At 42.9% G+C, this 25,880-nt stretch overlaps 1 protein-coding gene across 2 annotated transcripts in view; it reads left to right on the top strand.

Annotated features, from left to right (window-relative positions):
• Window positions 1-20,815: 20,815 nt before the first annotated feature.
• Window positions 20,816-25,880, top strand: part of PHF21B (PHD finger protein 21B) — a 239,156-nt gene continuing 234,091 nt past the window's right edge. Inside the window, exons 1-2 of one of the 2 annotated variants that reach the window (XM_060778145.2) lie at window positions 20,816-21,155; window positions 22,003-22,068. In XM_060778145.2, coding sequence (XP_060634128.2) covers window positions 21,102-21,155; window positions 22,003-22,068 — 120 coding nt within the window. In that variant the 5' untranslated portion in view covers window positions 20,816-21,101. The remainder of the gene's footprint in view (window positions 21,156-22,002; window positions 22,069-25,880) is intronic. The other variant, XM_060778146.2, reaches the window with a different exon arrangement.

Below are 25,880 nucleotides of genomic sequence, written 5' to 3'. Positions count from 1 at the left end.
CATCACTGCAAGGATGTAGTGAATTATGAATGGTCATGAGTTTTCTAGTTTTTCTGTCCAAATTGTCCAGTTCTGTCTGTGTCCAGTTTATGATGCCAGCAGTATATCTTATGACAAGTTCAGCCCAGGAGTTTATGGCCTTGATGGTATTGCCTCCATTGAGCTTGCTTTTGAGAATTTTTCTGACCCTTTGAATGTATTCTTTGCTGACCACAGTTTTCACATGTTCATGTTTGATGTTGTCCAGCTGTAGTATGGCCAGATATTTATAGGCCTCTGGCTGGTGGCACTTTATTGCTTGGCCATTGGGCATATTTATGCCATCACTTTCAATGATTTTTCCCTTCTTCAGTGTCACTGTCGGATATTATTATTATTATTATTATTATTATTAACTGGCAAAATCCCATCCCTTGCGGGACCAAGGGCTTTTCTGGCCCCTTCCTGGGCTTTTTTCATGGAGCTTTAGCGACACAAGAAAACAGAAGAACGGCCTGCCTCAGGGGTGCGTGCTTGCTCCATCCATGTTCAACATTTACACAAATGACCAGCCACTGCCAAAAGGGACAGAGAGCTTCATCTATGCTGATGATCGTGCCATTACCGCTCAAGCAGGGAGCTTTGAGATGGTTGAACAGAAGCTCTCTGAAGCTCTAGGCAGTAGCCTATTACAGGGAAAACCAGCTGATCCCAAATCCATCTAAAACACAAACATGTGATTTTCACCTTAAGAACAGACAAGCATCCCGAGCTCTGAGGATCACCTGGGAAGGAATCCCACTGGAGCATTGCAGTGCACCCAAATACCTGGGAGTCACTCTGGACCGTGCTCTGACCTACAAGAAGCACTGAACATCAAGCAAAAAGTGGGTGCTAGAAACAATATCATACGAAAGCTGACTGGCACAACCTGGGGATCACAACCAGACACAGTGAAGGCATCTGCCCTTGCGCTATGCTACTCTGCTGCTGAGTACGCATGCCCAGTGTGGAACACATCTCACCACACTAAAACAGTGGATGTGGCTCTTAATGAGACATGCCGCATTATCACAGGGTGTCTGCGCCCTACACCACTGGAGAAATTACACTGCTTAGCTGGTATTGCACCACCTGACATCCGCTGGGAAGTAGCAGCCAATAGTGAAAGGACCAAGGCAGCAGGGCCGTAGTCAGAAAAATTTTTAGGGGAGCGTTGGAAATTCCCGGGGGAGGGGGAATTTTGAAAATTTCAGAGAGGGGGGGGTTTAAAATTTGGGGGGGGGGAGTTGAAACCTGCCTCTTAGCTCACGCTGAAGCAAAGAGCACAGCAGGGGGTAGAGCAGCCTTCAATAGCCTGCAGCTCCGCCCCTGTCAACCACCTCCACCAAGTCTGGCCTCCTTAATGAGAGCATTCAACACTCCCCTCCCCCACTTGGTTGCTTTGCAACATCGGCTATTACTGCAAGTAATGACAGTGTGAATAAATTGTCAATATTTGCTTGAGATAGTGCTTGCAGTTCTGGAGGGACTCTTAATTTTTTGCATCTCATAGACTTTGCATGGGGATTTGGTTAACCAGTTAAAATTCATGAGTAAACCAGGTTTTTTTTTTAACCTGAAAACTTTTGGGGGTGGTGGTGGTGGGATAGAACCTCTAATCCCACCCCCTCGCTACAGGCCTGCAAGGCAGTGCCATCTCCAGCTCATCCCTTGTTTGGGTATCAGCCAGCAAATCAACAACTTAAATCAAGAAATAGTTTTCTAAGATCTACAGAGACACTCGCTGGAACACTCCAGCAAGCGAGAGTCCAAAAATGGCAGGCTCAAACCCAGAAGCTCAATCAATAGCTAATACCAAATGAGAGACTCCCCCCTGGGCACACTGAAAAGTGGGCGCCTTGGAAGGCGCTGAACAGACTGTGCTCTGGCACCACGAGATGCAGAGCCAACCTTCAGAAATGGGGCTACAAAGTGGAATCCACAACATGCGAGTGTGAAGAAGAGCAAACTACAGACCACCTGCTGCAATGCAACCTGAGCCCTGCCACATGCACAATGGAGGACCTTCTTGTGGCAACACCAGAGGCACTCCAAGTGGCCAGATACTGGTCAAATGACATTTAATCAACCACCAAGCTTGCAAACTTTGTGTTTTGTCTGTTTGTTTGGTTAAAAACGTAATGCAACTGTCTGGTTGCTCCTGACACGATAAATAAATAAAGCAAAACGGGAGAAGACTTCCTCAGTTGCTTTCCTCATGGACTCAGCGTGCTGCTCTTTTACAGAGAATCCCTCGACTAGCCAGCCTCCTTCCAGGGCTTCGTCAGTGTCGAAGGCTCCTCCCTCCCGCCACGGAGGCAGTCAATCAGAGCCCTGCTGCGAATGATTGGGCGAAGAGAAGCTCGCGCGCCGAAGGAGGCGCCAAAGAGCGAGGGAACTTTCTTGCGCGCGCCCTTGTTTTAAGAACAAAGCCTCCCCCGCATCCACCCACCGTGCGCGCGCGCGCTTGGCTGCCTCGAGAGAGAGACTGACAGGCCCAACATAGAGACGGGACAGGGGTCCGGCCCCTGCGCACGAGCCCGTGGCTGTCCTGGTTTCATTCTCCCGCCAAAAGGAGGCGGGCTCATGAGGAGGAGGGGCGCTAACGAGAACAATGGCCTCGGAATTCGGAGGGAGGCGGGCAACCCCGCTTTCGCCTTCGTTCTGTCAAAGTAAAATAACAGTAAAGAAACTTCACTTGGGGGGGGGGGGGGGAGGGGAGGGACACAACTATAAACTTTGGGTTTTTTTTTAAAGTTTCATTTGGTACGGAAATGGCGTAAAGCTCTGATTCTCAAAGACAGTTTACGAAGAAAGCCGGCTTCTGCCTTTTGTTCTTCCCTTCGGACTCTGTCCCAATAAGCCGAGGGGGGGGGGGGGAGGAGGGGGCGGGGCTGCTGGGTCTGAAGCGAGAGAAGGAGGCTCGCGCAGAGGGCCAATGCGAGCAACTTTCTCAAAATGCTGAGAGACTTCATCGATGCATCCCTCAGAGAGGGCCATCTGAACTCTATTTAAAAAACTCCAAAGGAAAGTCCATTGCCTTTTATGAGGTCTTTTCCAGCCGGAGCCTTTGTGCTTGTTTTTAAATCTATGACTAGACAATATCTATCTATCTATCTATCTATCTATCTATCTATCTATCTATCTATCTATCTATATAAATGCTCTGCATAATGAGTACCTTAAAAACAAAAGAACCAATGAACGAAATCACACCAAATTTGGCAACAAAACGTCTCACAACACAAGGAGCGACAATCACTCAAAAAAGTATGATTTTGTCATTTTGGAGTTGTAGTTGCTGGGATTTATAGTTCACCTATAACACTGTTCTACAAATTTTCAGTTTTTCTCAGTTACGGAAACGAAATGTGCTGTTTCTTAATAAATTTAACATGCTGAATTCAAATATAATAATCAAATGTGTTAATTGGCTCTGGTTTTTATGCAACAGCTATTTCAGTTTTTTCTACAATAGGTCATTCGTTAATATTATGATAATGCGCCTAACCTTACTGCATGTATATAAACCGTGAATATTTACTAAATTTTAGTCAAATTATATTGCCAATAGTTTATACATGAGAAATATTTATTTAATTAGTCTATTGTTTATGTTTGTGCAGCAAGAAACTATATTAGTAGGCCTAATGCAGTTGAAAAGTCTGAAAGTTTAAATGTCGCTTTAAGCGTGACTTTAGTTTATATCCTGTTTGCTTCTCTTGACTTTTCTTTGGTATTCAAGGAAAGGATTGTCTCTTACAATGTTCCAGCAGCAGTCTGACAGCATTGACGGAGTCCATTTGCCTTGATATCTTTTTTCCATAGTGCTTTATTTACACATGTGCGAAGCATAACTACAGTAAAAAGAACAATGTAAAACGATGTTTAACGATACTGTCTCAGTCTTCAACTGACTGACCCTCACCGTTCAAAAGTCTGGCCTTATATATGCATTTTTTTCAACCATACGTGATCACGTGATTGCTTATAAAAACTAGAGCCAATATACATTTTTCGTTTTCAGCACCCCAAAATCATAAAAGAACAACTATTTTCAGGCCCGAAACATTTTCTCCGTTGAACAGTGTAATCAAAAAGCATTCTGAACGATGGAATTGAACCAAACTTGGCACAAAGGCCTCCCATGACCAACAGAAAATACTAGCAGCGTTTGGTGGGCATTGACCTTGAGTTTGGGAGTTGTAGTTCACCTACATCCAGAGAGCACTGTGGACTCAAACAATGATGGATCTGGACCAAACTTGACACAAATATTCCATATGCCCAAATATGAACACAGATGGAGTTTGGCAAAAATAGATCTTGGCATTTGGGAGTTGTAGTTACTGGGATTTATAGTTCACCTACAATCAAAGACCATTCTGAATGAACCCCACGAATGACAGAACTGGGGCAAACTTCCCACAAAGAACCCCCATGACCAACAGAAAATACTTAAGGCCATCCCGTCCAACTCCCTTCACCAGGGCAAGAAAACATAATCAAAGCCCTCCTGACAGAGAGCTATCCAGCCATAGATAGATATATATGATTCACACAGAGAGATAAAGTATTATAGATTTGAAAGGGACTCCTAAAGATGGACAATTATATGTTGCATGTTCCAGAGTAGGCAAACCAGACAATCTCTACGTCAACACTGACAAAGAAACAGCAAGAAATACTGTTTACCCATAAGCACAAAAAAATTGCATATATTAGAAACCAACACTTTCTCATTACTTTATTTTCCAGACTGGGCCACAGCAACGTGTGGCAGGGGAAAGCTAGTCTATCTATGTAAATAAAAATGTAATGTTCGTTTGTGGGATTACATAATTCAAAAACCACTGGACGAATTAGTAAGACAATTTCTTGAAATTTCGGTATGGCTTGTTAGCAGTATCCTATCCACATGTTAATAATGATGCCTAAAAAGGAATACATACTTTAAGATCAATATTCTTAATTTTTTCTTTGATGACAATTTTTAAAAAGGGCCTTTGAGATTACTGGTCATTTTATATCAGTGTATGGTAAACATAAGCATTGCAACTTATTTTAAGGCCAAAAAAGGATAATAATTTTAAACCATACATTCTGTTAATTTGATTTAACATCAGGGTTTTATATGGCATTGTAGAAGGGGGCATTGTTTCAATGGTAAGTTTACCTCTGTGAACATTTTGCAAGAAAATATTCAGAGCATGTGGGTTATGCTGGTTTAGAAACTACACAGTTGAACTCTTTGAGGGGGCAGGGCAGGTTGCGTCCAAAGCCACAGTCCCTATCCCCAATTTATTGTTTTAATTGCTTCTTAGGGCCCTTCCTTACAGCCCTATATCCCAGAATATTAAGGCAGAAAATCCCACAATATCTGCTTCGAACTGGGTTATCTGAGTCCCCACTCAGATAAGGTGGGATTTCCTGCCTTGATATTCTGGGATATAGAGCTGTGTGGAAGGACCATTATTTTACCTGCTTCCTTTATCTTATGTTTGTAATTGTGGGCTTGTCAAACCTGAATTTAGCACAAGAATACTGGTTAAACTTTAGTAGTTGATTCCCAGGATCACTATAGTATAAATACTTTTATGATGCACTTGAATTGAATGAAAGAGTGAATATATCTCTTATCCACAGCATAGAGCAGAACTCTCTAGCTGCTTGTCAAACTTGAATGATGAAAAATTCCTGGTAGGGCTAAACCAGAACTACCCAAGGTCTTAAACGAATATTTTCAAGTGTCAAAAAGCTACTCCCCTTCTCAATACTTTCTTGACAGCTTAAAGAAATGTTTGCCTGGTCGTTTACATTGTCTCAACTATTCTCACTTTCTATTGACTTTATCTGTTCTCAAACACCTGATCTGACTGGCAATGCAGTACTGAGATGGCCTTTTGTTCACTATTTTCACTATCACTTATTGAGGGTTCCTCTCTATCAGATTCAAGAAGTATTACCCCTATTTTGATGGCCCTCAATCAAGTCAGATTGGGTTGTTTTTAAAGCCAGTACTGGAACACTTCCAGGAAATATTTCTACTTCACAGAAATCACTGCCTTTTGCTCTGAAAATTGAAATTGGGATATTATCTGTTGTGACATTGGTTTTTGTTGCCTGTGTAATGATTTTGACATGCTACTAATTACGCTTTTGTTTGGAAGCTAAATCCAAAGCCAGAAATAAATGATTTAACATTTGAAAAACTTCACTGAAAAATTGTGGAACAGAAAAGTATATGAAGTTGAAGGTCCACAGCCAATACAAATTTAGTTCTCAGGAATAATTATTACATTTTCTGCTATAGTAGTTCAATATACTTTCCCCCTTAGGGCTCCATTCAGTGGAAATGCTATGAAGGCCTTTTCGGTGTGTGCTAAGAAATCTGCTGGGAACCATGAAGCATGTTTCTTTTTAAAAAAAAATCCTATTCGGCCTAAACATGCTTATACAATTTTCCATGAAATCCTTTTTTGTGACTGTTGATCCTTTTGCACAGAAGCCAAAAAATAGCAAAAGATTCATTACGTAATTATGATTGCTTTATACTGTGCAATATTATGTATTGATCAGCAATAGAAACATCCACTTGATTATTATTTTTGACTGAAGCCGAAGAAGCTTTGAAGTTTTGCTTGATCAAAAATATACAGAATGTTCATATGCAGGATAATGTTTTATAAGGGTGTGCTTGACATGAGGCAGTTGTTAAGCCTTATTACTGAGAGCTTCTGTAAGTATCATGGATAAGCAATTGAGTGGTGACCTGAGAAGATCCTGGTCAAAATCACACTGTTGCCATGATACTTCTTAATGCAAACACCCCCTTTTTTACTTTGCAAAATGTTGGAACAGTCTGACCCAGATTCCCCCACCCTCATCATTACTAAACCTTGCATCTCAACAGACACTGTTGTTCAGATGTGAAATACTTTTTAAAAATTCTTATGGTTGGTTCTGTTATTCTTTAACATTTTTATAAGTCTCAGTGCTCACTGGATGCTCATCGCCTGTGTGTTAGGAATATACCTCATAATACCAAAATAGCAGTAGAGTTTTTAGACACACACTCTCTCACGCACAAATCTACACACACACACATTAATGCAGTTTGACACCACTTTAACTGCCATGGATTAATACTATGGAATAATGAGAGTTTTTAGTTTGGTGACCCACCAGCACAGTGTAGATGCATCCCAGAGCTTACTTGTATATAGAGATATACATCTAGAGATTTTGACACAGTAAATCTATGAGTTCTGCTTCACTCAAAATTTAATCATTACCAATAAATCTTAAGATCAATTTCTCATAGAGCAAGGAAAGGACAACAAAACATAGCAAGCATTTTTCTGGTTCTGCTAATTAGAAGCTCTTTGTGGTAAAAATTTATATCACAGTCCTTTGCATTTCTATTTATGTATTTATTTACCGCATTTGTATATCGCATTTCTCAGCCAGAGGCGCCTCAAGGCGGTTCACAGTCGTCAACATTTCAATGCCATAACAAATATCAAAATACAGTTAAAACAATTATAGAAACAATTCAACATTTAAAATGTAATATAAAAAGCAAATATATCTGTAAAAACAAGATCCTTGGCATCTCCCTCCTAAAATCCAGTTGCATTGTCAGTCATTCCATATATTCGTTTATGTCTAATTATGCTCCAGTAGAAAAAGCTTGCTCTAAGAGTGAGGTCTTAACTATTTTGCAGAATGTTAGAAGGGAGGGAGCCAATCTTATATCCCTGGGGAGGGTGTTCCATAGCTGAGGGGCCACCACTGAGAAGGCCTGACTCTCGTCCCCGCCAAACGCATCTGCGAGAAAGGCGGGATCGATAGCAGGGCTTCCCCAGACAATCTTAAAGCCCTAGATGGTTGATAAGGATATTTAGAGATAAATATCACTGAGTTCAGGTGGAATTTTACTTCCATTGCAGATTTAATTTTTCAAAACTTTCTCCTTTGCATTCCAGACTGTTGGCTATAACCCACATTCTACCTCAGGGCTTTCCCATATATTTTTAGGGAAGAGGTGAAATGGTGGAGAGTCCATGCTTTGCCTGTAGGAGCCCCCAATCTAGTCCCTGGCATCTCCATGTGAGTGGGGGCTAAGTAGGCACCCACTCCGAAACTCTGGAGAGCCATCGCGAATCAATATGGACAATGCTGTGTAGATGGTTTCAGAGTTTGGAAAAGTTATTATTTTGCACTAAATCTCCCAGAACTGCCCAAAAGGTTGTGTAGGGACACATGCACAAACACACACGCTGTTACTGTAGCCAATATCAGTAAATTCTGAACCCTGTGCTCAGACAAGAGAGTGTTTCTTAAGATGGATATGAATAATCATGGGCTCAAATCACCCAACCATCCTTAGTGAACCCAAGAGCTCTCTTGACATCCTAAGAAGAGAAACAACCCACATACAAAGTTGAGAGAGAGAGAGACTGCCATTCTTGCTCTTCCACACTCAAAATTTCATCTTGGAGTAAGATGGAAACATACTTTTATATTTAATTTTTAAAATTGCCCCATCAGTTAGAACTTTAGGGAATCCTGGCTTGTATGTTCACAAGCCACGATGCATAGCAACAGTATGGAATCACCATTCTTTCTGTTATTTCTTTGAATGACAACTCCCAGAATCCCCTTTGCTGCTTAGAGCTGTTGGATAGTATCATCCAAAGAAGTTTCTTTTCCAAGCTCTGGAAACTTTATATCTGTGGAAGGAACTTGGCCACGTAGTCTACAGCCGAGAGAGTTTAAGAGTAAATTTTCCTTTGTTCCAGAGAACCTTTTATAGCAAGTTAGGTCAACGGGACCTAGAATGATTTGCTGAATAAAGTACTTCTGGTGGAAGCTGTGACATGTTAGTTTACACAGACTGTCATTTGCTTTTGTATGATTATGAAACAGCTCTCTGGCTTGAGTGCATTCTCTCTTGCTCTTTAATATGGCTAATGATTTGCACTTGGAGGTTACACAAAAAACCAAAAAAACCCCCAAAACACCAGCTTCAATTTTGTGCCCTGCAAATATTTCAGTTTGTAATTGAAGTAGGCAGATTTTGAATATTGTAGAGCCCTGTATTATAAACAGTGAAAATTAGGGCTGTTGCACACCCTAATCAGTGGTGGCCCCTCGGCTATGGAACACCCTCGCTACAGACATCAGATCAGCCCCCTCCCTTTTAACATTTCGGAAGAGAGTTAAAACTTGGCTCTTTGAGCAGGCATTTGCAAATACAGGGTAACAGTCATAGGAATATGGAATGGATGACAATGTGACTGGATGATGTTTTTAATGAGGAGACCCTAATGATACATGTTTTATTGATTTTATTGATTCTGTTATGGTTTTATTATTTGTTTTATTATATTGACATTGTATTTTATGGTCTTGGTACTCACTGTGAACTGTCCCGGGTCGCCTGCGGGCTGAGAGGGACGGTATATGTAGTAAATAAATACATAAATAAATTTGTACTCAGCCTTTCTTTCAATGAATGATGAACAAGGGGGCAAACAATGAGAAAAGCATATATGATTAAAAGATAACTCTGGTTAAAACATGATTATAGTTAGTGGCACTTGGCATAAATGCATCTCCATCTGCATTAATTGCAGTAAAGATGCATTCAGAAGCCTGTTTACACATGTATGTTTCGTTATATAGTGTTGGTCACTGGTACTGAATGGTGGGAGGGGGCATTGAATTTAGAATGTCTTGCATATGAATAAACAGTCCAGGAAGGCGATAAGGGCAGACAATCTTGCAGGGGCACTTCTAACACTTAAAATACACAGAATTATGAAGCTACCTGAAATTGTCAAGTCTATCTAGGCCAGGATGGGAATGGTGCAACCTACACGCCGCCCACCCCCCTTACCAGCTGTTGCTGGGCTGCAAGCCCCCAGCATTACTCACAATTGGCTGTTGGGATATGAAGTAAAACAACAGCTGCATGTGGAAATGATTGTTTGAGGTTTGAAAAGCATTGGCCTTAGATCATTTGAGAAGAACATATATTTGTATCTAAGTTTTCTCTTTCCTCAGATTTTGTAGGATTCCTTCCATCAATTTTGTAGTTGTAGAATAATGCAATAATTATATCAATAATCCAGAACAGAGTTCCTAAAAGGGGGAGTGACCATAGGAAAGGGAGAATGGCTGGAGGAGAGTCCATGGGTCTAAACTAAGGAGGCTTTCACACAGACACTATAATCCAGTCTGGAAGAGAATTAAAATGAACCAGTTTCACTGTGAAGTCCTTACACAAAACTCCAGGAACATTTCTGAGGCTGGGATGGTAGCCACAGGCCACAATAATAGCTGATTGCAGATCGGAACTGAATCCAGGAATTTATTTATTTACCGCATTTGTATACCGCCTTTCTCAGCCAGAGGCGACTCAAGGTGGTTTACAATCGGCAGCGATTCGATGCTATAACAATTATCAAAATAGAGTTTAAACGATTATAAAAACAATTAAAACATTTAAAATGTGATATAAAAGAAACAATACAGCCTGTAAAAACAAAATCCTCAGCATCTCCTTACTGAAATCGTTGTCCAATTGCATTGTCAGTCGTTCCATATATTCGTTTTCGTCTAATTATGCTCCAATAGTAAAAGCTTGCTCAAAGAGCCAGGTCTTAACCATTTTGTGAAATGTTAGGAGGGATGGAGCCGATCTTATATCCCTGGGAAGGGTGTTCCATAGCCGAGGGACCACCACTGAGAAGGCTCTGTCTCTTGTCCCCGCCAATCGTATCTGCGAGGAAGGCGGGATCAAGAGCAGGGCCTCTCCAGATGATCTTAAAGTCCTAGATGGTTCATAAGGAGATATATGTTTGGATAGGTAAGCTGGACCAGAACCGTTTAGGGCTTTATAGGCTAAAGCCAGCACTTTGAATTGTGCACTGTAGCAGACTGGCAGCCAGTGGAGCTGGCGCAACAGAGGAGTCGTGTGCTCCCTGAGCGCCACTCCGGTTAGCAACCTGGCTGCCGCTCGTTGGACCATTTCGAGCTTCCGGACAGTCTTCAAAGGCAACCCCACGTAGAGAGCGTTGCAATAGTTGGAAATGTGGTATTCATAGCTAGACACCCATTGGACAATGCAGGATTTTTTTTCTTAACCAGTCTGCTGAGATGCGCTAATGTGCATCTTATTTAGGCTTAGCGCTGGACCATGCCAGGGCATAGGAAATAAGAACAAAGGAGTTGAAGGAGAGCGTTCCGATGGGAAAGATGTGGTTTCCACTCCGGGGGGGGGGGGGGGGGAGTAATTGTTTACCTTAGAGAGTCAGCTATGTTTTTAAAGTGTTTAATTGCTTAGGGGTATCCTGACAAGCGCTCTGCATTTTCCGGTCCCAGTTTCTAGCCCTGCATGAGATATCCTCTGATTGGTTGAAGCATATGATCTGGCTTATTCTGGACTTCCTGGTGAGGTTTTTTAAAAGCATGCTGTTTTCGGCTTGATGTGCACTGCCACATGCATTGAACCGCATTATGTGGTCTGTGTAGAAGGGCCCGAAGACACCACGAAATCCCAGTGTGGCCCACAGAAGTTTGAATGCTTTAGTTTTCATTCAGAATGGAAAGGTGTGCTGTTATCTAAAGTTTGAGATTATTTGGTACATACTAAAAGTCCCTTTGGCAAAAAGAATGTGGTTTTTTCAATAGCCTGATTGCGGGATAGAATTGGGAGTGTTGGGAAGGGGAGAGAAAAAGATATAGCGGAATGGTCTCTTTCCTCATTTCTAGTTACAAATGACCACAGAATTGCCTGTTTTCCAGGAACAGAGCATGGAACTTCAATCATTTGCTCATGGCCACTCCAGTCAGGAGAGAAATATATTGTTTATTCTGTTTGCCTCAAGATCTGTGCTACCATTCTAACCATATCTATTTGTTTTATTTTAATGCAGCTTGATGGCACCACTGTTGAGACCTGCCAATGCACCAAGAGTAAGTGCATTTTCCCTTTATTTCTTCTCCATGCCTGTTGTCTTCGCTTTTTAGCCTTTTAACCTGTAGGCACTGTGACTTAACAGACATTTGGTTTTTGAAGGGGATGTGATAAAACACTATATATATTTTAAAAACAAGAGCACACACAAACAACAGCCATTGATGTATAGTGTAGCACAGCCCATCAACAATACAAAACCTTGTATCTGAGGACAGATCCATATTTAGATATCTCCATGCAGCGCCCTTTAAAATCAAAAGAACATGCAGCTCCTCCCCCAAGAAAGGATTTTGATGGCCTCTCAAAAGATCACTTTCATCTGTGGTTTGATGCACTTAGGATGGAGTTTGCTGTAGGAAGAAAAGTTAGAAGCAGGATGAAAGACTGGTAGGGAGACTGGGAAAGTTCAGAATGTATTACATCATGATGGAAAGTGTCTTTTGATTTGACAATGGAGGCAGAATTGTTTGATTGCTAACAATAGGTTTGATCCTGCCAGAGAAAGGGCAGTTTCTATCAGCTACAGAGTGCTCCCAGTGCCACTGAAGTTCTGAATTGTGACCAGCTGTGTTTGAACACTGACCATGCCATGCTCAGCAGCAATGACTCTGGGGTATTGAATCCTTTTTGAGTAATGACACCTTCAATGTGCTTAATAAAAAATGAAGTAGATGAGGTTGGAAATTGTTCTTTAAACTAACTTATACTGAAAGTATTTGGCGATCCACCTTTATGCCAAAGGAAAATGAGAAAATGATGTTGTGGTCATCAATAGGCACATTTGAGATTGGCAATCATCCACAAGAAACTTTGGAAGAAAATCCCAAAGTTTCTTGTGGATGATTGTAGCTGGAGGGATTTTTCAAGGCATTAGTAAGTTGGTTTTGACTGTTTCAAAGTCTTTTGTGTTGTTAGGCCAAAGTCATCAGCATATATAAAGCTCTTTGTGAGTGTTGGTTGTGGCTGATCATTAGTAAAGATGTTAAACAAAGTTGGTGTAAGAATGCTGCCTTGGGGTAAATCATTCTTTTGCCTCCATCTACTTTTCCTGCCTTGAAACTCCACATAGAAGCTGTGGTTTTCTAGGAGGGTCTGGACAGCTTTTGTGAAATCACAGTCCTGGGTAATACGGTTGACATTATGCTAATGCATACTTTATACTACATTGCACTATGTCATTGGCTGCCGTAAGGTCTACAAAATCTCTTCCCATCAGCATTACTCTATCTTCTCCTTCCAGAGCACTATCTCCACCTTGTTCCTCCTTTTATCTACCAACGTAAGCAAAGAAGCCCTTTTTATTGTTTTTAATGTCCCTGGCAAGCTCATTTTGAGCTTTAGCCTTGCAAATCTTTTCCCTACAGCAGTTTGTTATTCATTTGAATTCTTCTTTGGTGATTTCTCCCCTTTTCCACTTCTTGTGCATGTCTCTTTTGCATCTTATCCCAATTAGAAGTTCTTTGGACATCCATTCTGTCTTATTTGCACGTATATTGTTTTTTTTCTCTTTGTTGGCACTGTTTGCAATTGCATCTTGAGTATTTCACTCTTGAAAAACTCCCATCCCTTCCACAGAATGCTGCTCAGTATTGCCTTCATTTTTCGGAAGTCAGCTCTCCTAAAGTCTCCTATTCTAGTTAATAAATGTGTGGGTCTACTTTATAACTTTTTCTGGACACATCTGTACATATAAATAGTCTAAGTGAGAAGCTGCCAGAAAATGGATACTTGTGATCAAGCTATCTCCGTCATGGAAAGGTCACAGGTAGTGTATCAGACCAACTTGGTAAGAGGTCACTTGATCTGCTAATGAGCCAAAGAGAAAAATCTGGCTATTCTAGCACTACCAGCTTGTAATATTGTATGTCTATGGTGTAGTGAAGGTCTATTTCAAAAAACATAAAAGTAAGCTTGTGGCCTTTGAGATTTTAATTCCCACCAGTTTCTAACCAGCACAGCTGATGGTGAGGAATAATGGTGGTTACAGTCCAAAATGTCTGATAGATCATAAGTGGTCCATTTTAGTTTCTAAAGTATTCATGCTTAAATATAAATCTTTTTGCAGTATACCAGCTAAACTATAGATCATCCTCCTTTACTATACTGTAAGCGAACATTACTGTTACCCTTCCACATGTGCAGGTTTGGCTTTGATTATTTACAGGTTTAATTAAAATGTTATCTCTAATATTTTCTAGGCCCTTTAGTGTAACACTGGTCACCTTCCAGTGGAAGTTGGCCTTAAAGTTGTGCTGGAGGACCTAGAGATTTCTAGAGCAGTATTCGCTCAGCTTAAAAAGAGCATTAAAAAGAAATGTTGTTATTCACATTTGCTGGGATCCTGTGCCCTTACACCCAGGTAATACGGAAGGTTGACTATTTATTAAAATATTTATATCCCACCCTGTATCAAAATTTGTATAATTTACGATGTATTTACAAAATTATTTAGACTAATGAAAAATCTTTAGCATTTTTAAACACAGGCATGCCATCATTTTATTTATTATTATTATTATTTATTAGATGCACTTATTGACCGCCATTCTCAGCCCTTACGGGCGACTCATTTCATTTCATTTTATTTGATTTCATTTTATTTAAAGCCTACAACAACAACAACAACAACAACAATTTTTATTTCTTACCCGCCTCTTCTCAAGGCTTGAGGTGAGGCATAATGTAGTTATAATACATAGGTAAAAACATAAGACCATTAAAAGAAATATATTTAAAGATAAAGATATAAGATCAAAACAAATTAAAATCATCAGCCATACCAGTAAAATGCCAATTTAATAATTAACAATAATTTATTGATAATTTAATAATTAATAATAATAATTAATTATTGCCATTTGAGAGTGTAGCCTTTCATTGCTTCTTATACTTATATATACTGTGAAGGACACTTGAATTACACTTCTAAAACTTATAAGATTGAAGTGGTTTCTGATACTTTAACTCTTTTAAGCATGGAAAGAAGTGAGACAAATGATAAAGACATGAGAATAACTACCAGGACATTGAGCTCAGAACTGGGTACTTCATCCCCCCCCCCCCCACACACACACACCTGGATACGACTATAGAGCACACAATAATTATCTCACAAAACACAAGCACTTATTGGTTTTTGCATAGAACATGGCGAACCCTAAGAAATGGGGTGGCATCGAATATTGCAGATTAGAGAGCAAGTTAGAGCTGCTTTGGTATCACTTTCCCCTCTTTCTGAGAATATTCAAAGCTAATGCCTATGAATGGCTTGGGGAGCAGATATGTTTAACTTGGAAAAAATTTCCAGGTGATATGATGGTTATTTTTAAATTTTGAAGAGATGTCATGTAAGGTGGACTGAGGTTATTTTCTCTTACTTTGACCAGGCTTACTAATAGGTGTTGTGTGCCTCCAACTTACGGTGACCATGGAAACCTACTGGTGATCTTGGGCAAGCCACACATTCTCAGCGAAACCCCCTTTGAGCAAATATTGCCAAGAAAACTCCATTAAAGTTTCACCCGAGGTTTGCTGTAAGTCAAAAACCCAAACTAGTGAAAAGAGCATATTAGAAAAAGAAAATTATTTGAAGTAAGCTTAACTATAAAAGTCCTTTGAGTGGACTGACTTGGAGCAGAGTAGACTCTCCTCTTAGGTTTTAAATGTGGATGGTCGGCTCTCACCGTTGCTTTAGGCCCCTTCTCCGCTGCCATCTAAAATTCAGATTATCTGCTTTGAACTGGATTATATGACAGTGTAGATGCATATAATCTAGGATCAAATCTTGGGGATATAGAGCAGTGTAGATCCAGCCATAGTTGTGTATTTCTGCATGGCAAGGGGCTGGACTTTCCCATTCTATGTTTGTTTGGTATAATACCTCAATTTGAATTAAGAATAAGAGCATGACTGAAGTAAAAGGGAAAACAAAGAAGTGGAAAGCAAGCAAGAAAATAGGAGGAATAAGACTTAAGAAAGACTTAAGACTGCAGACTTAAGAAAGCTCAGAACATTTTTAAGGTTCCACCTCACTCGGCATATTATTATTATTTTTGAATTATTATCATCTGGCAGACGGTACAGGGTGACAAAGACAAGGACAAACAGATGGAGAGATAGCTTTGATCCTAGAGTGGTAACTATATTGAACTCCATGGTTTCACATTGATGTGGTGTTGGGAGCTGTGCAGTGGTGGTTGAAGTGTGGAGGGAGGGTGTGTTGTATTTGTGATGTGTGCTGGGGAAGATGATTAATTTTGTTGTACAATGATAATAAAGTTATTCTATTCACTACATCATATATTCTTACTTAAATAGTTATAGATGTATTATTCATAGGGCTATTTGTTCACTTTGTATTGTTTTATGGCATTGAACGTTGGCCATCCTTTGCTGGAAACTGCATTATGTCCGCTCAGAGTGTTTTAAATGAAGATTATTATTATTATTATTATTATTATTATTATTATTATTATTATCCACCACCACCCCCCTCCCGGTTGTCAACATTTTCTGTACTATGACTGCTTTCCTGTTACGTTTTGGTTGGTGACTTCTTAGGGCTGGCACCCATCTTTCATTGATATTTGGGGACATGTCATACACAAACTGTACATGGGGCCAAGTAAATAAAAGTTAACCATCTTTTATTCACCACCATAAACCAATTCTATTGATTGATTGGTTTTTTATTCTACCCTTTCCTTCAGGAAATTCAAAGTGGTATGCAGCAGTGCTCTCATGATATCTTATGTAGACAATAGGGCTGTGCAAAATTATCGTTAGTACTTGTAAGTCAGATCAAATTGGTTAAATTCATACTTATGATGCGATACCCGACATGTGGGTGTGGCTTGCATCAAAAACTCAAGATTCTAAACTTACCCAATACTTTTTTATTTGAATTTTATAAACCTCGGAAGCCTCCTACAGTCAGTTTTATTTTCAGAGTAAGCAAGCAAAGCAAAGCCAAAAGGCTGCCATTTTTCTTTAAATTAATGCTTTCTTGCCATTAGGAGAGGGAAGCTGCAGGGAGAAAGCAGAGTTCACTGGGAAAGAGACTGAGAAAGCACAGGATTCTGGGAAATGTAGTTTGGGAAGGCGAAGAGCCCTATGCCAGAGAATTCAAAAGGCCCTGCCCTAAACTACACTTCCCATAATTCTGCTCAGCCTCAGAAAGCCCCAATCAGAAGAGGGGAGAGATTTGTCACTCTGTAGCAGCATCCAACCAGAGTTCCAATATATTGTTGAATCTGCAAAGAGGAGGACTGATTGATACTTCTAGTAAGTAAATCTCTGTGCTGGGCTAGGAGGAAATCCCTAAATGGAAATGCTATTGGTTAACATGAGATACATTCAATGAGATAGCTGTTGTGACTTTTTAAAAAATGTTTTGTCAAAACTTTTTTAAAATCCCTAAAATTAGTAGATGTATGAATATTTCTGAAAGTTGAGGCAAATGAGCCCGTTATCTTGTGTCATTGTACAGAAAACCGAAGAAGATAGTTCTTGTAGTTTTTTAAAAATGTTGTTTATAAAAACTTTGAAAATTACCCCAAAATTTGTGGATAAGTGAAACATTCCAAAACTTGATGAGCTAATAGTGGTAAGTGTGTTCTACCATTGTCACAAGTTCCACCCCAATAGCTGTAAAAATGAGGGAGATGGGAGCCCCTGAAGTTTCCCCACTTCCTCAATTACTATAACAAAAAAGTAACAAAATTTTGTTACTCTCCATGTTGTCGAAGGCTTTCATGGCCAGAATCACTGGGTTGCCGTGAGTTTTTTGGACTGTATTGACATGTTCCAGTACTGTATTGACATTTTGCCTGCATCTGTGGCAAGCATCCTCAGAGGTTTGTTCAGAGGTCTGTGGGAATGAGGCAAGTGGGGTGTGTGTGTGTGTATCCAGGGTTGGAGAAAGAACTCTTGTCTGTTTGAAGCAAGTGTGAATGTTGCGATTAGCCAGCTTGAGTGGCAGTTGAGTAGCCTTGCAGCTGCAGAGTGTGGCTGTTCCAGCCTGGGGGCATCCTTTGTTTGGGAGGTATTAACAGGCACTTGATGGCTAGCTGTCTGGAATCTCCCTGTTTTTGAGTGATGTTCTTTATTTACTGTCTTGATTCTGTTCTTTTTAAAAATATTTTGTTCATTTCCATGGTTTGCTCCTTTCTGTTTAAATTGTCCAGCTGCTTGTGGATTTCAATGGCTTCTCTGTGTAGTCTGACATGGTGGTTGTTAGAGTGGTTCGGCATTTCTGTGTTCTCAAATAATATGCTGTGTCCAGGTTGGTTCATCAGGTGCTCTGCTATGGCTGACTTCTCTGGTTGAAGTAGTCTGCAGTGCCTTTCATGTTCCTTGATTTGTGTTTGTGCACAAATTTAGTAGGTTTAGTAGATTTTACCTTGAGAAATCAAGCAAAAAGTGGGTGCTAGAAACAATATCATACGAAAGCTGACTGGCACAACCTGGGGATCACAACCAGACACAGTGAAGACATCTGCCCTTGTGCTATGCTACTCTGCTGCTGAGTATGCATGCCCAGTGTGGAACACATCTCACCACACTAAAACAGTGGATGTGGCTCTTAATGAGACATGCCGCATTATCACAGGGTGTCTGTGCCCCACACCAATGGAGAAATTACACTGCTTAGCCAGTATTGCACCACCTGACATCCGCTGGGAAGTAGCAGCCAATAGTGAAAGGACCAAGGCAGTGACATCTCCAGCTCATCCCTTGTTTGGGTATCAACCAGCACGTCAACGACTTAAATCAAGAAATAGGTTTCTAAGATCTATAGAGACACTTGCTGGAACACCTCAGCAAGCGAGAGTCCAAAAGTGGCAGGCTCAAACCCAGAACCTCAACCAATGGCTGATACCAAATGAGAGACTCCCCCCTGGGCACACAGAAAACTGGGCGACTTGGAAGGCACTGAACAGACTGTGCTCTGGTACCACGAGATGCAGAGCCAACCTCAAGAAATGGGGCTACAAAGTGGAATCCACGACATGCGTGTATGGAGAAGAGCACACTACAGACCACCTGCTGCAATGCAACCTGAGCCCTGCTACATGCACAATGGAGGACCTCCTTGCGGCAACACCAGAGGCACTCCAAGTGGCCAAATACTGATCAAACAACATTTAATCAACTACCAAGCTTGCAAACTTTGTGTTTTGTTTGTTTGTTTGTTTGTTAGAAAATGCAATGCAACTGTTTGGTCTGCTCCTGACACGATAAATAAATAATAATTCTTGTTTCCATAATCTTGTTTTTTTTATGTTTATCTGTGACCCAGCCACTGCACTTTCTTCTTTCGCCTTGGTTAGAAGGCTCCTCAGCTCCTCCTCGCTTTCGGCCATCAAAGTGGTGTCATCTGCATATCTAAGGTTGTTAATGCTTTTGATACGAAATAAAATAAAACCACTTTCAGAACTCTACCCTAAAGAGCAGGGCCGTAGGCAGAAAATGGGGGGGGGGCAGGCCTGTAGCTAGGGGGTGGTTTTAGGGGTTCACCCCCCCCCCCGAAATGTTTCAGATTTTTTTAAACTGTTTTACTCATGAATTCTAATTGGTTAACCAAATCCCCATGTTAAGTCTATGAGATGCAAAAAATTAAGACTCCCTTCAGAACTGCAAGCACTCTCTCAAGCAAATATTGACAATTTATTCACACTGTCATTACTTGGAGCAATAGCCGATGTAGTGAAGCAACCAAGTTGGGTGTGTGTGTGTTGAATGCTCTCATTAAGGAGGCCAGACTTGGTGGAGGTGGTTGACAGGGGCGGAGCTGCAGGCTATGAAAGGCTGCTCTGCCCCCTGCTGTGCTCTTTGATTCAGCGTGAGCTAGGAGGCAGGTTTCAACCCCCCCCCCCCGTGAAATTTTTACACGCCACCCGAAATTTTCAACCCCTCCCGAAATTTGTTTCTGGCTACAGCCCTGGGGGGGGGGGGGGGTTGAAAATTGAGTGGGGGTGGTGAAACATGCCTCCTAGTTCACACTGAAGCAAAGAGCATAGCAGAGCTGCAGGCTATTGAAGGCTGCTCTGCCCCTGTCAACCACCTCCACCAAGTCTGGCCTCCTTGAGAGAATTGAACCCCCCCCCCCACCAACTTGGTTGCTTCGCTACATTGGCTATTGCTGCAAGTAATGACAGTGTGAATAAATTGTCAATATTTGCTTGAGATAGTGCTTGCAGTTCTGGAGGGACTCTTAATTTTTTGCATCTCATAGAGTTCGCATGGGGATTTGGTTAACCAGTTAAAATTAATGAGTAAACCAGGGTTTTTTTTTGTAAACCTCAAAAATTTGGGGGGGGGGGGGTTGAACCCCTAACTCCCCCCCCCCCACCCCCCCCCCCCCCCGGCTACAGGCCTGCTAAAGAGGCCCGCAAGCTTTCCCTAAATAGGCCCAGGAACTTTTTGCCCTGTATTTTTCCCCTCAGGACTTTCCCCTCCTTCGCCCTCGTCGCTGTCCAACTTCCCAGAGTGCTGCAGCAGCAGCTGGAGAGTTCCTTCCTACTTGCCTCCAATCCATCCCTCCGTTGTTCTCGTGGGCCGGAGTGCGCATGCTCCGCCGAGGAGCCTGGCCCCCTTTCCTCCTTCCTTCCCTCTCCTTGTCTTCCCCCCTCCCCCCGCCCGTGCTCCATCCGGGCAACTCCGAATTAGCATTGACAGCCGTGGCACAACTTTTTCCTGAGGCAAAGTGAAATCAAGGCGCGCGCTCTGAGGAAATATAGTCCCTCCCGTTTCGAAGTCGGGGGGGGGGGGGGCTCCGTAGGGGCCACGGGGCGGTTCAGTGTCCGCCGGGAGGGGTGTGGGAAGGGGGGCTTCAGCAAAGGAGGGGGCCTTCAGCGAGCAGCCTTCCCCCCTCCCTTCCCGGAAAGTGAGTGCTTGCTCGGTGTCCCTCGCGAAGAGGCAACGAACTTGCTTCGGCGCCTGAGTAGGAGTTGTTTCTTTTCCTCGAGGCGCGTTGGGCCCACATTCTTTGGGGGGGAGGGCGGGGAGGGGCGGGGCTTGCTCCTCCTTGGGCTCGCCCCCCGCCAAACTCCCTCGGAAGTGGGAGCAAAGTGCCGGGCAAGTTGGGAGGATGGAGCTGCACAGCCTGCAAGAGGCGTTCAAAGTGGAAATCCAATGTCATCAGGTAACAGAAACAAACAAAACAACGCCGGTCGAGTGGGTGCAGATTTGTGTGTGTTGCAATCCGTGAGCAAAGCGATTGTGGGGGTGGGGGTGGGGGGGGGGGTGTTCATATTTTTTGTGTGGTGGGGGGGAAGACCTCTCTCTTCCATCTTCACGTTGCCAAAGTAGTTTTGGAGCTTGTTTTGCTTGAGTTTTCTCCTCCCTTGTTTAGATCCATTGCGGTTGGGGCTTTGAGCTTCTCTCTCTCTCTCTCTGAGTGTGTTGGAGAGATTAGGACGAGACTTGAATATTTATGAGCTTTGCTTGAAACTGACTCGCTGTGTTTACTTGCCTCTTTGTTCCCTACCCCCTCCCTCCCTCCATCCCTCCCCCTCCCTCCCTCTCTGCCTTACACACGTACATTTTTAAAAATCCATTACATGCCAGGCACTTTTTTCAGAATGATTGCCCCCATTTTTTTTATAAAAAAATAGAAACTAGTTGCACTGATGAAGCAAGATCCACAGGTAAATGCAGATAGATCCCTCTCTGTGTCTTTTTATTCTTTTTAAATTGGGAATAACAAAACCAGATCAGCATTTCCTCAGCTGTGATAAGCGCAGCTCTGCTGGGACAGCAGGAGGAGAAACTTTATCAGGAAGAGATCTCCAAGGAAAGGGTTAGGCTGGCTCCCTCCTTCTTTGGCTTTGATTGTGCCTTGCTAACCGTTGTGGTTTATTCATTCCTGTCTCTCTTCCCCCATCTCCCTCCTCCCCACACACACACACCTTCATCCAACCATTCCTAAGCTCAAGTTTAGTTCTAAATCTATGTTTTTGTTGCCCCCCCCCCCCCTTTTCAACCCCCAGAACGGCGAGCTTAAGAAACAACTCCACGAGAGGCAATCGCGAATAGCAGCTCTGAATGACAAACAAGTAAGGCTTGGAGTGATTCAGTTGTGTCTTTTTGTTGAAACAAGGGGGGTTATGCCCCCGACTTCTCTCCCTTTTTTTCTACTTTGGAAACAGTCATGAAAATGATGCCACACAGCTCTAGTGTTTACTAAAGTGCCTTGAAGCAGCTTTGCTTGCTCCTTGATTAAGTCTTACTACCCCAGGACTTGGAGCAGGACTTGGAGCGGGTTTTGAAAACATTCAAACATTACACACACACACACACGCAGGCAGAGGCGTCCATTTTGAGTTGGTCGACATGTTTTAGGAATTGACTTTGTTTGGGAGTTGGGAAAGAGGAGGGGGCGGAAAGGGGAGGGGGGAGGCCAGCTCTTTTGGCTTCGCTTGGAAAACGGGTTTGTTGGGGTGTTGGGTGTGGATGAGGGGGTCACAAGACTGCTCCCCGCCTTCGCTGCTTTCTTGATATATTTGGTCTTTTCCTCATTTGGTGGCTTTGGGGGGGGTCGTTTGGATGGGGGGGGTCACAATACTCCCCGTCTTCGCTGCTTTCTCGACACACTTGGCTTTTCCCTCATTCTTTGGCTCTGGGAGTCGTTTGGATGGCGGTGTCACATTTGGTGGCTTTGGGGGGTCGTTTGGATGGGGGGGGGGGTCACAATGCTCCCCGCCTTCACTGCTTTCTCAACACACTTGGTCTTTTCCTCATTTGGTGGCTTTGGGGGGTCGTTTGGATGAGGGGATCACAAAGCTCCCCGCTTTGGCTGCTTTCTCGACACACTTGGCTTTTTCCTCATTCTGTGGCTTTGGGGGTCGTTTGGATGAGGGGGGGGTCACAAGACTGCTCCCCGCTTTGGCTGCTTTCTCGACACACTTGGTTTTTTCCTCATTTGATGGCTTTGGGAGTCGTTTGGATGGGGGTGTCACTAGACTGCTCCCCGCCTTCGCTGCTTTCTCGACACACTTAGCTTTTCCCTCATTCTTTGGCTTTAGATGAGGGGGGGGGGGGTCACAAGACTGCTCCCCGCCTTCTCTGCTTTCTCAACACATTTGGGTCCTCCAGGAAAGCAAACTCGAGTATTTGTGTGTCTATTTGTGTGTCTTCAGGGGGGAAGCAGGGAGGGATCAGCTCCAAACAAAGTTTCTTTTCCCTCTCCCTCATATTGTGAGTGACGCGACTTGGAAAAAGGGGGGGGGGAGTGGGGGGCTTCTCCTTGGCCTCAGCCCCGATCTCTTCACCAGTGGGGAGAAAGTTGCCTCGCATTGCGGAGTTGGCTCCTTCCTTCCGCCTTTGCTTTCAGCACCACGAACAGATGCCTCTGCCTCCTCCTCCTCCTCCTCCATCTCTCTCTCTTTCTCTCATTCGCACACAGCTTTACGCCACCCCCCCCCCCCACGACGTGTCTCCCTCCCTCCTCCCATTTCCCTCAATTGCCCACGATCTGCTGGATCCTCCCTTCACCCCCTCCCTCTGTTGCAGCACCCCCCCCCCCTTTTCAAGGCTCTCCTCTTTGCCTGCTCCTTTAGTATTACTACCCCTTAGTATTACTATCCCTTACTCCCCCCCCCCACTTATTTATTTTCCTAAAAGCCCCCTTGGTGGAGAGATGGTGCCCATTCCCCCCCCCCCCCTCCAGTCCCTTCCTTGAAGCCATTTCAGCACCCAAACTTGGAACAGCTCCTTGGAGCTTCCAGCCTGAGAGAGAGAGAGAGAGAGGAGTCTTAGTGAAAAGGGGGGGGGGATAATGCCCCCTTTCTTAGTGAATGGCCTTTCTCAGTGAAAGGGGGATAATGGCCCCTTTCCTTGCCCTCTGTGACCCCCCCCCTGTGGATGTAGTTGGGGTTAAAGTTGTAAAGTAAAGCCTGTGCTGGAGCCCCCCCTCCCTCCCTAACTCCTTCCTTCCCTCTTTCCCTCCTCTCCTCCCCATCCCGATTTGATGGCAGCCCAGAATTTGCCAGCGCCCCCCCCCCCCCCCTTTGGTAGTGGAAGCTTCCATTTTGTGCTGAAAGAGAGGGGGGCTGTGGCTGCCTTTCCCCAACATGGAGAGGGGAAAGTCTGCAGAGTTTGACGGCCTGGGGGGAGGGGCCCCCCATCCATCCATTCATGCTGAACATTACCATTTTGATTGCTTTGATGCCATTTTTTTTAAGCGAGGGAGTGAAGAGAGAGAGACAGGGACAGAATACCCGACTCAGCAGGGCACAAAGATGTTTTAATCGCCGGATAAGAATCACATCTCCCATCTATATATTTTCAAAGAGGGATGTGTGTGTGTGTGTATGTGAGGATACTCATGGAAGCATTCCACAATAGCTGAAGAGTGCTGGCCAGCTTGAGGCTCCAAACAGCGCCTTCCATTGATTCTGCGACTCCCCAAATAGAAGGTTTATTTAAAACAAAGTGACAGCCTCACCCTGCCTGCCCTGCTTTTGAATGTATTTTCTCGCTTTCCTTGGGAAAGTGTTTCACTGAATTAAAGTGGGCACTGAGGGGAGCGTTTGATGACACCTTTCCATACAATATCCGCTCTTTCAAGGCTGTTTCGTTTTTTTTATAATGATAGTCAGTGGGAAGTTATTATGCGCGGCGCTGGAATTTAGATTATGAGAAGAATGCAGGTGCGGGAATCAGAAAGTCGCTTTCCACCTCAGGCCACACTTTCTGAACTCATAGTAAACAATGGCCCTGGTGTTATTCAGGAGAAAATAAAGCCCCCTCAAAGAGAATGTGACAAACAACCAGACCTTGGACTCGGCTGCTACTTGTACGGGGAAAAGTGTGCTCTTCTCTTCTGCCTGCTTTATGCAACAAGAGCTTATACAATGGGAAAGGCTGGATGCTGATGCAGTGTCTCCATAGATTTCACGCTGGGGGCTGAAGGGAAAAACACATCCACAACTGAGGCAGGTTTTCAGGCCTCGGCTTGAATATAGCAAACACAATATCTGAAGTTAGATTTTTGGTACTGTTACCATTCTCTAAAAGCAGGGGTCCTCAAACTTTTTAAACAGAGGGCCAGGTCACAGTCCCTCAAACTATTGGAGGGCCGGATTATAATTTGAAAAAAACATGAATGAATTCCTATGCACACTGCACATAAATTATTTGTAGTGCAAAAAAACACTTAAAACAATACAATAATTAAAATGAAGAACAATTTTAACAAATATAAACTTATTAGTATTTCAATGGGAAGTGTGGGCTTGCATTTGGCTGATGAGATAGGATTGTTGTTGTTGTTGTTGTTGTGTGCTTTCAAGTCGTTTTGGACTTAGGTTGACCCTGAGCGAGGGCCGGCTAAATGAACGTGGTGGGCCATATCTGGCCCTCGAGCCTTAATAATAATAATAAATAATAACACTTTATTTGTACTCCGCTACCATCTCCCCAAGGGACTCGGTGCGGCTTACATGAGGCCGAGCCCAAATACAACAATACAAACAATAGACAGCAATACAAGCAATTAAAATAAAAAACATAGACAATAAAATATACATTATCAATAAGACAACACACAATTAAAAACAGTGGGAAGGCCAAATGTAAAATTAAAATTGGAAGTAATGCTGGGACATGAACGAAAAGGTGATAGTGGTGTTTGTGGAAGGGCCTTAATTTGAGGACCCCTGCTCTAAAGCATTCATGGGCAAACTTTGGCCCTCCGGGTGTTTTGGACTTCAACTTTCCACAATTCCTAACAGTTTCAGGCCCCTTTCCCCCCCTTAAGCTTAAGCGGCTGAGGGGGGAAAAAAAGAAAGGGCCTGAGGATGTCAAGAATTGTGGGAGTTGAAGTCCAAAACATCTGGAGTGCTGAAATTTGCCCATGCCTGTTCTA

This window comes from Anolis sagrei, chromosome 5 (genome assembly GCF_037176765.1).
Source record: "Anolis sagrei isolate rAnoSag1 chromosome 5, rAnoSag1.mat, whole genome shotgun sequence".
NCBI classification, from domain to species: domain Eukaryota; kingdom Metazoa; phylum Chordata; class Lepidosauria; order Squamata; family Dactyloidae; genus Anolis; species Anolis sagrei.
This window is presented reverse-complemented; position numbering and strand designations above follow the sequence as displayed.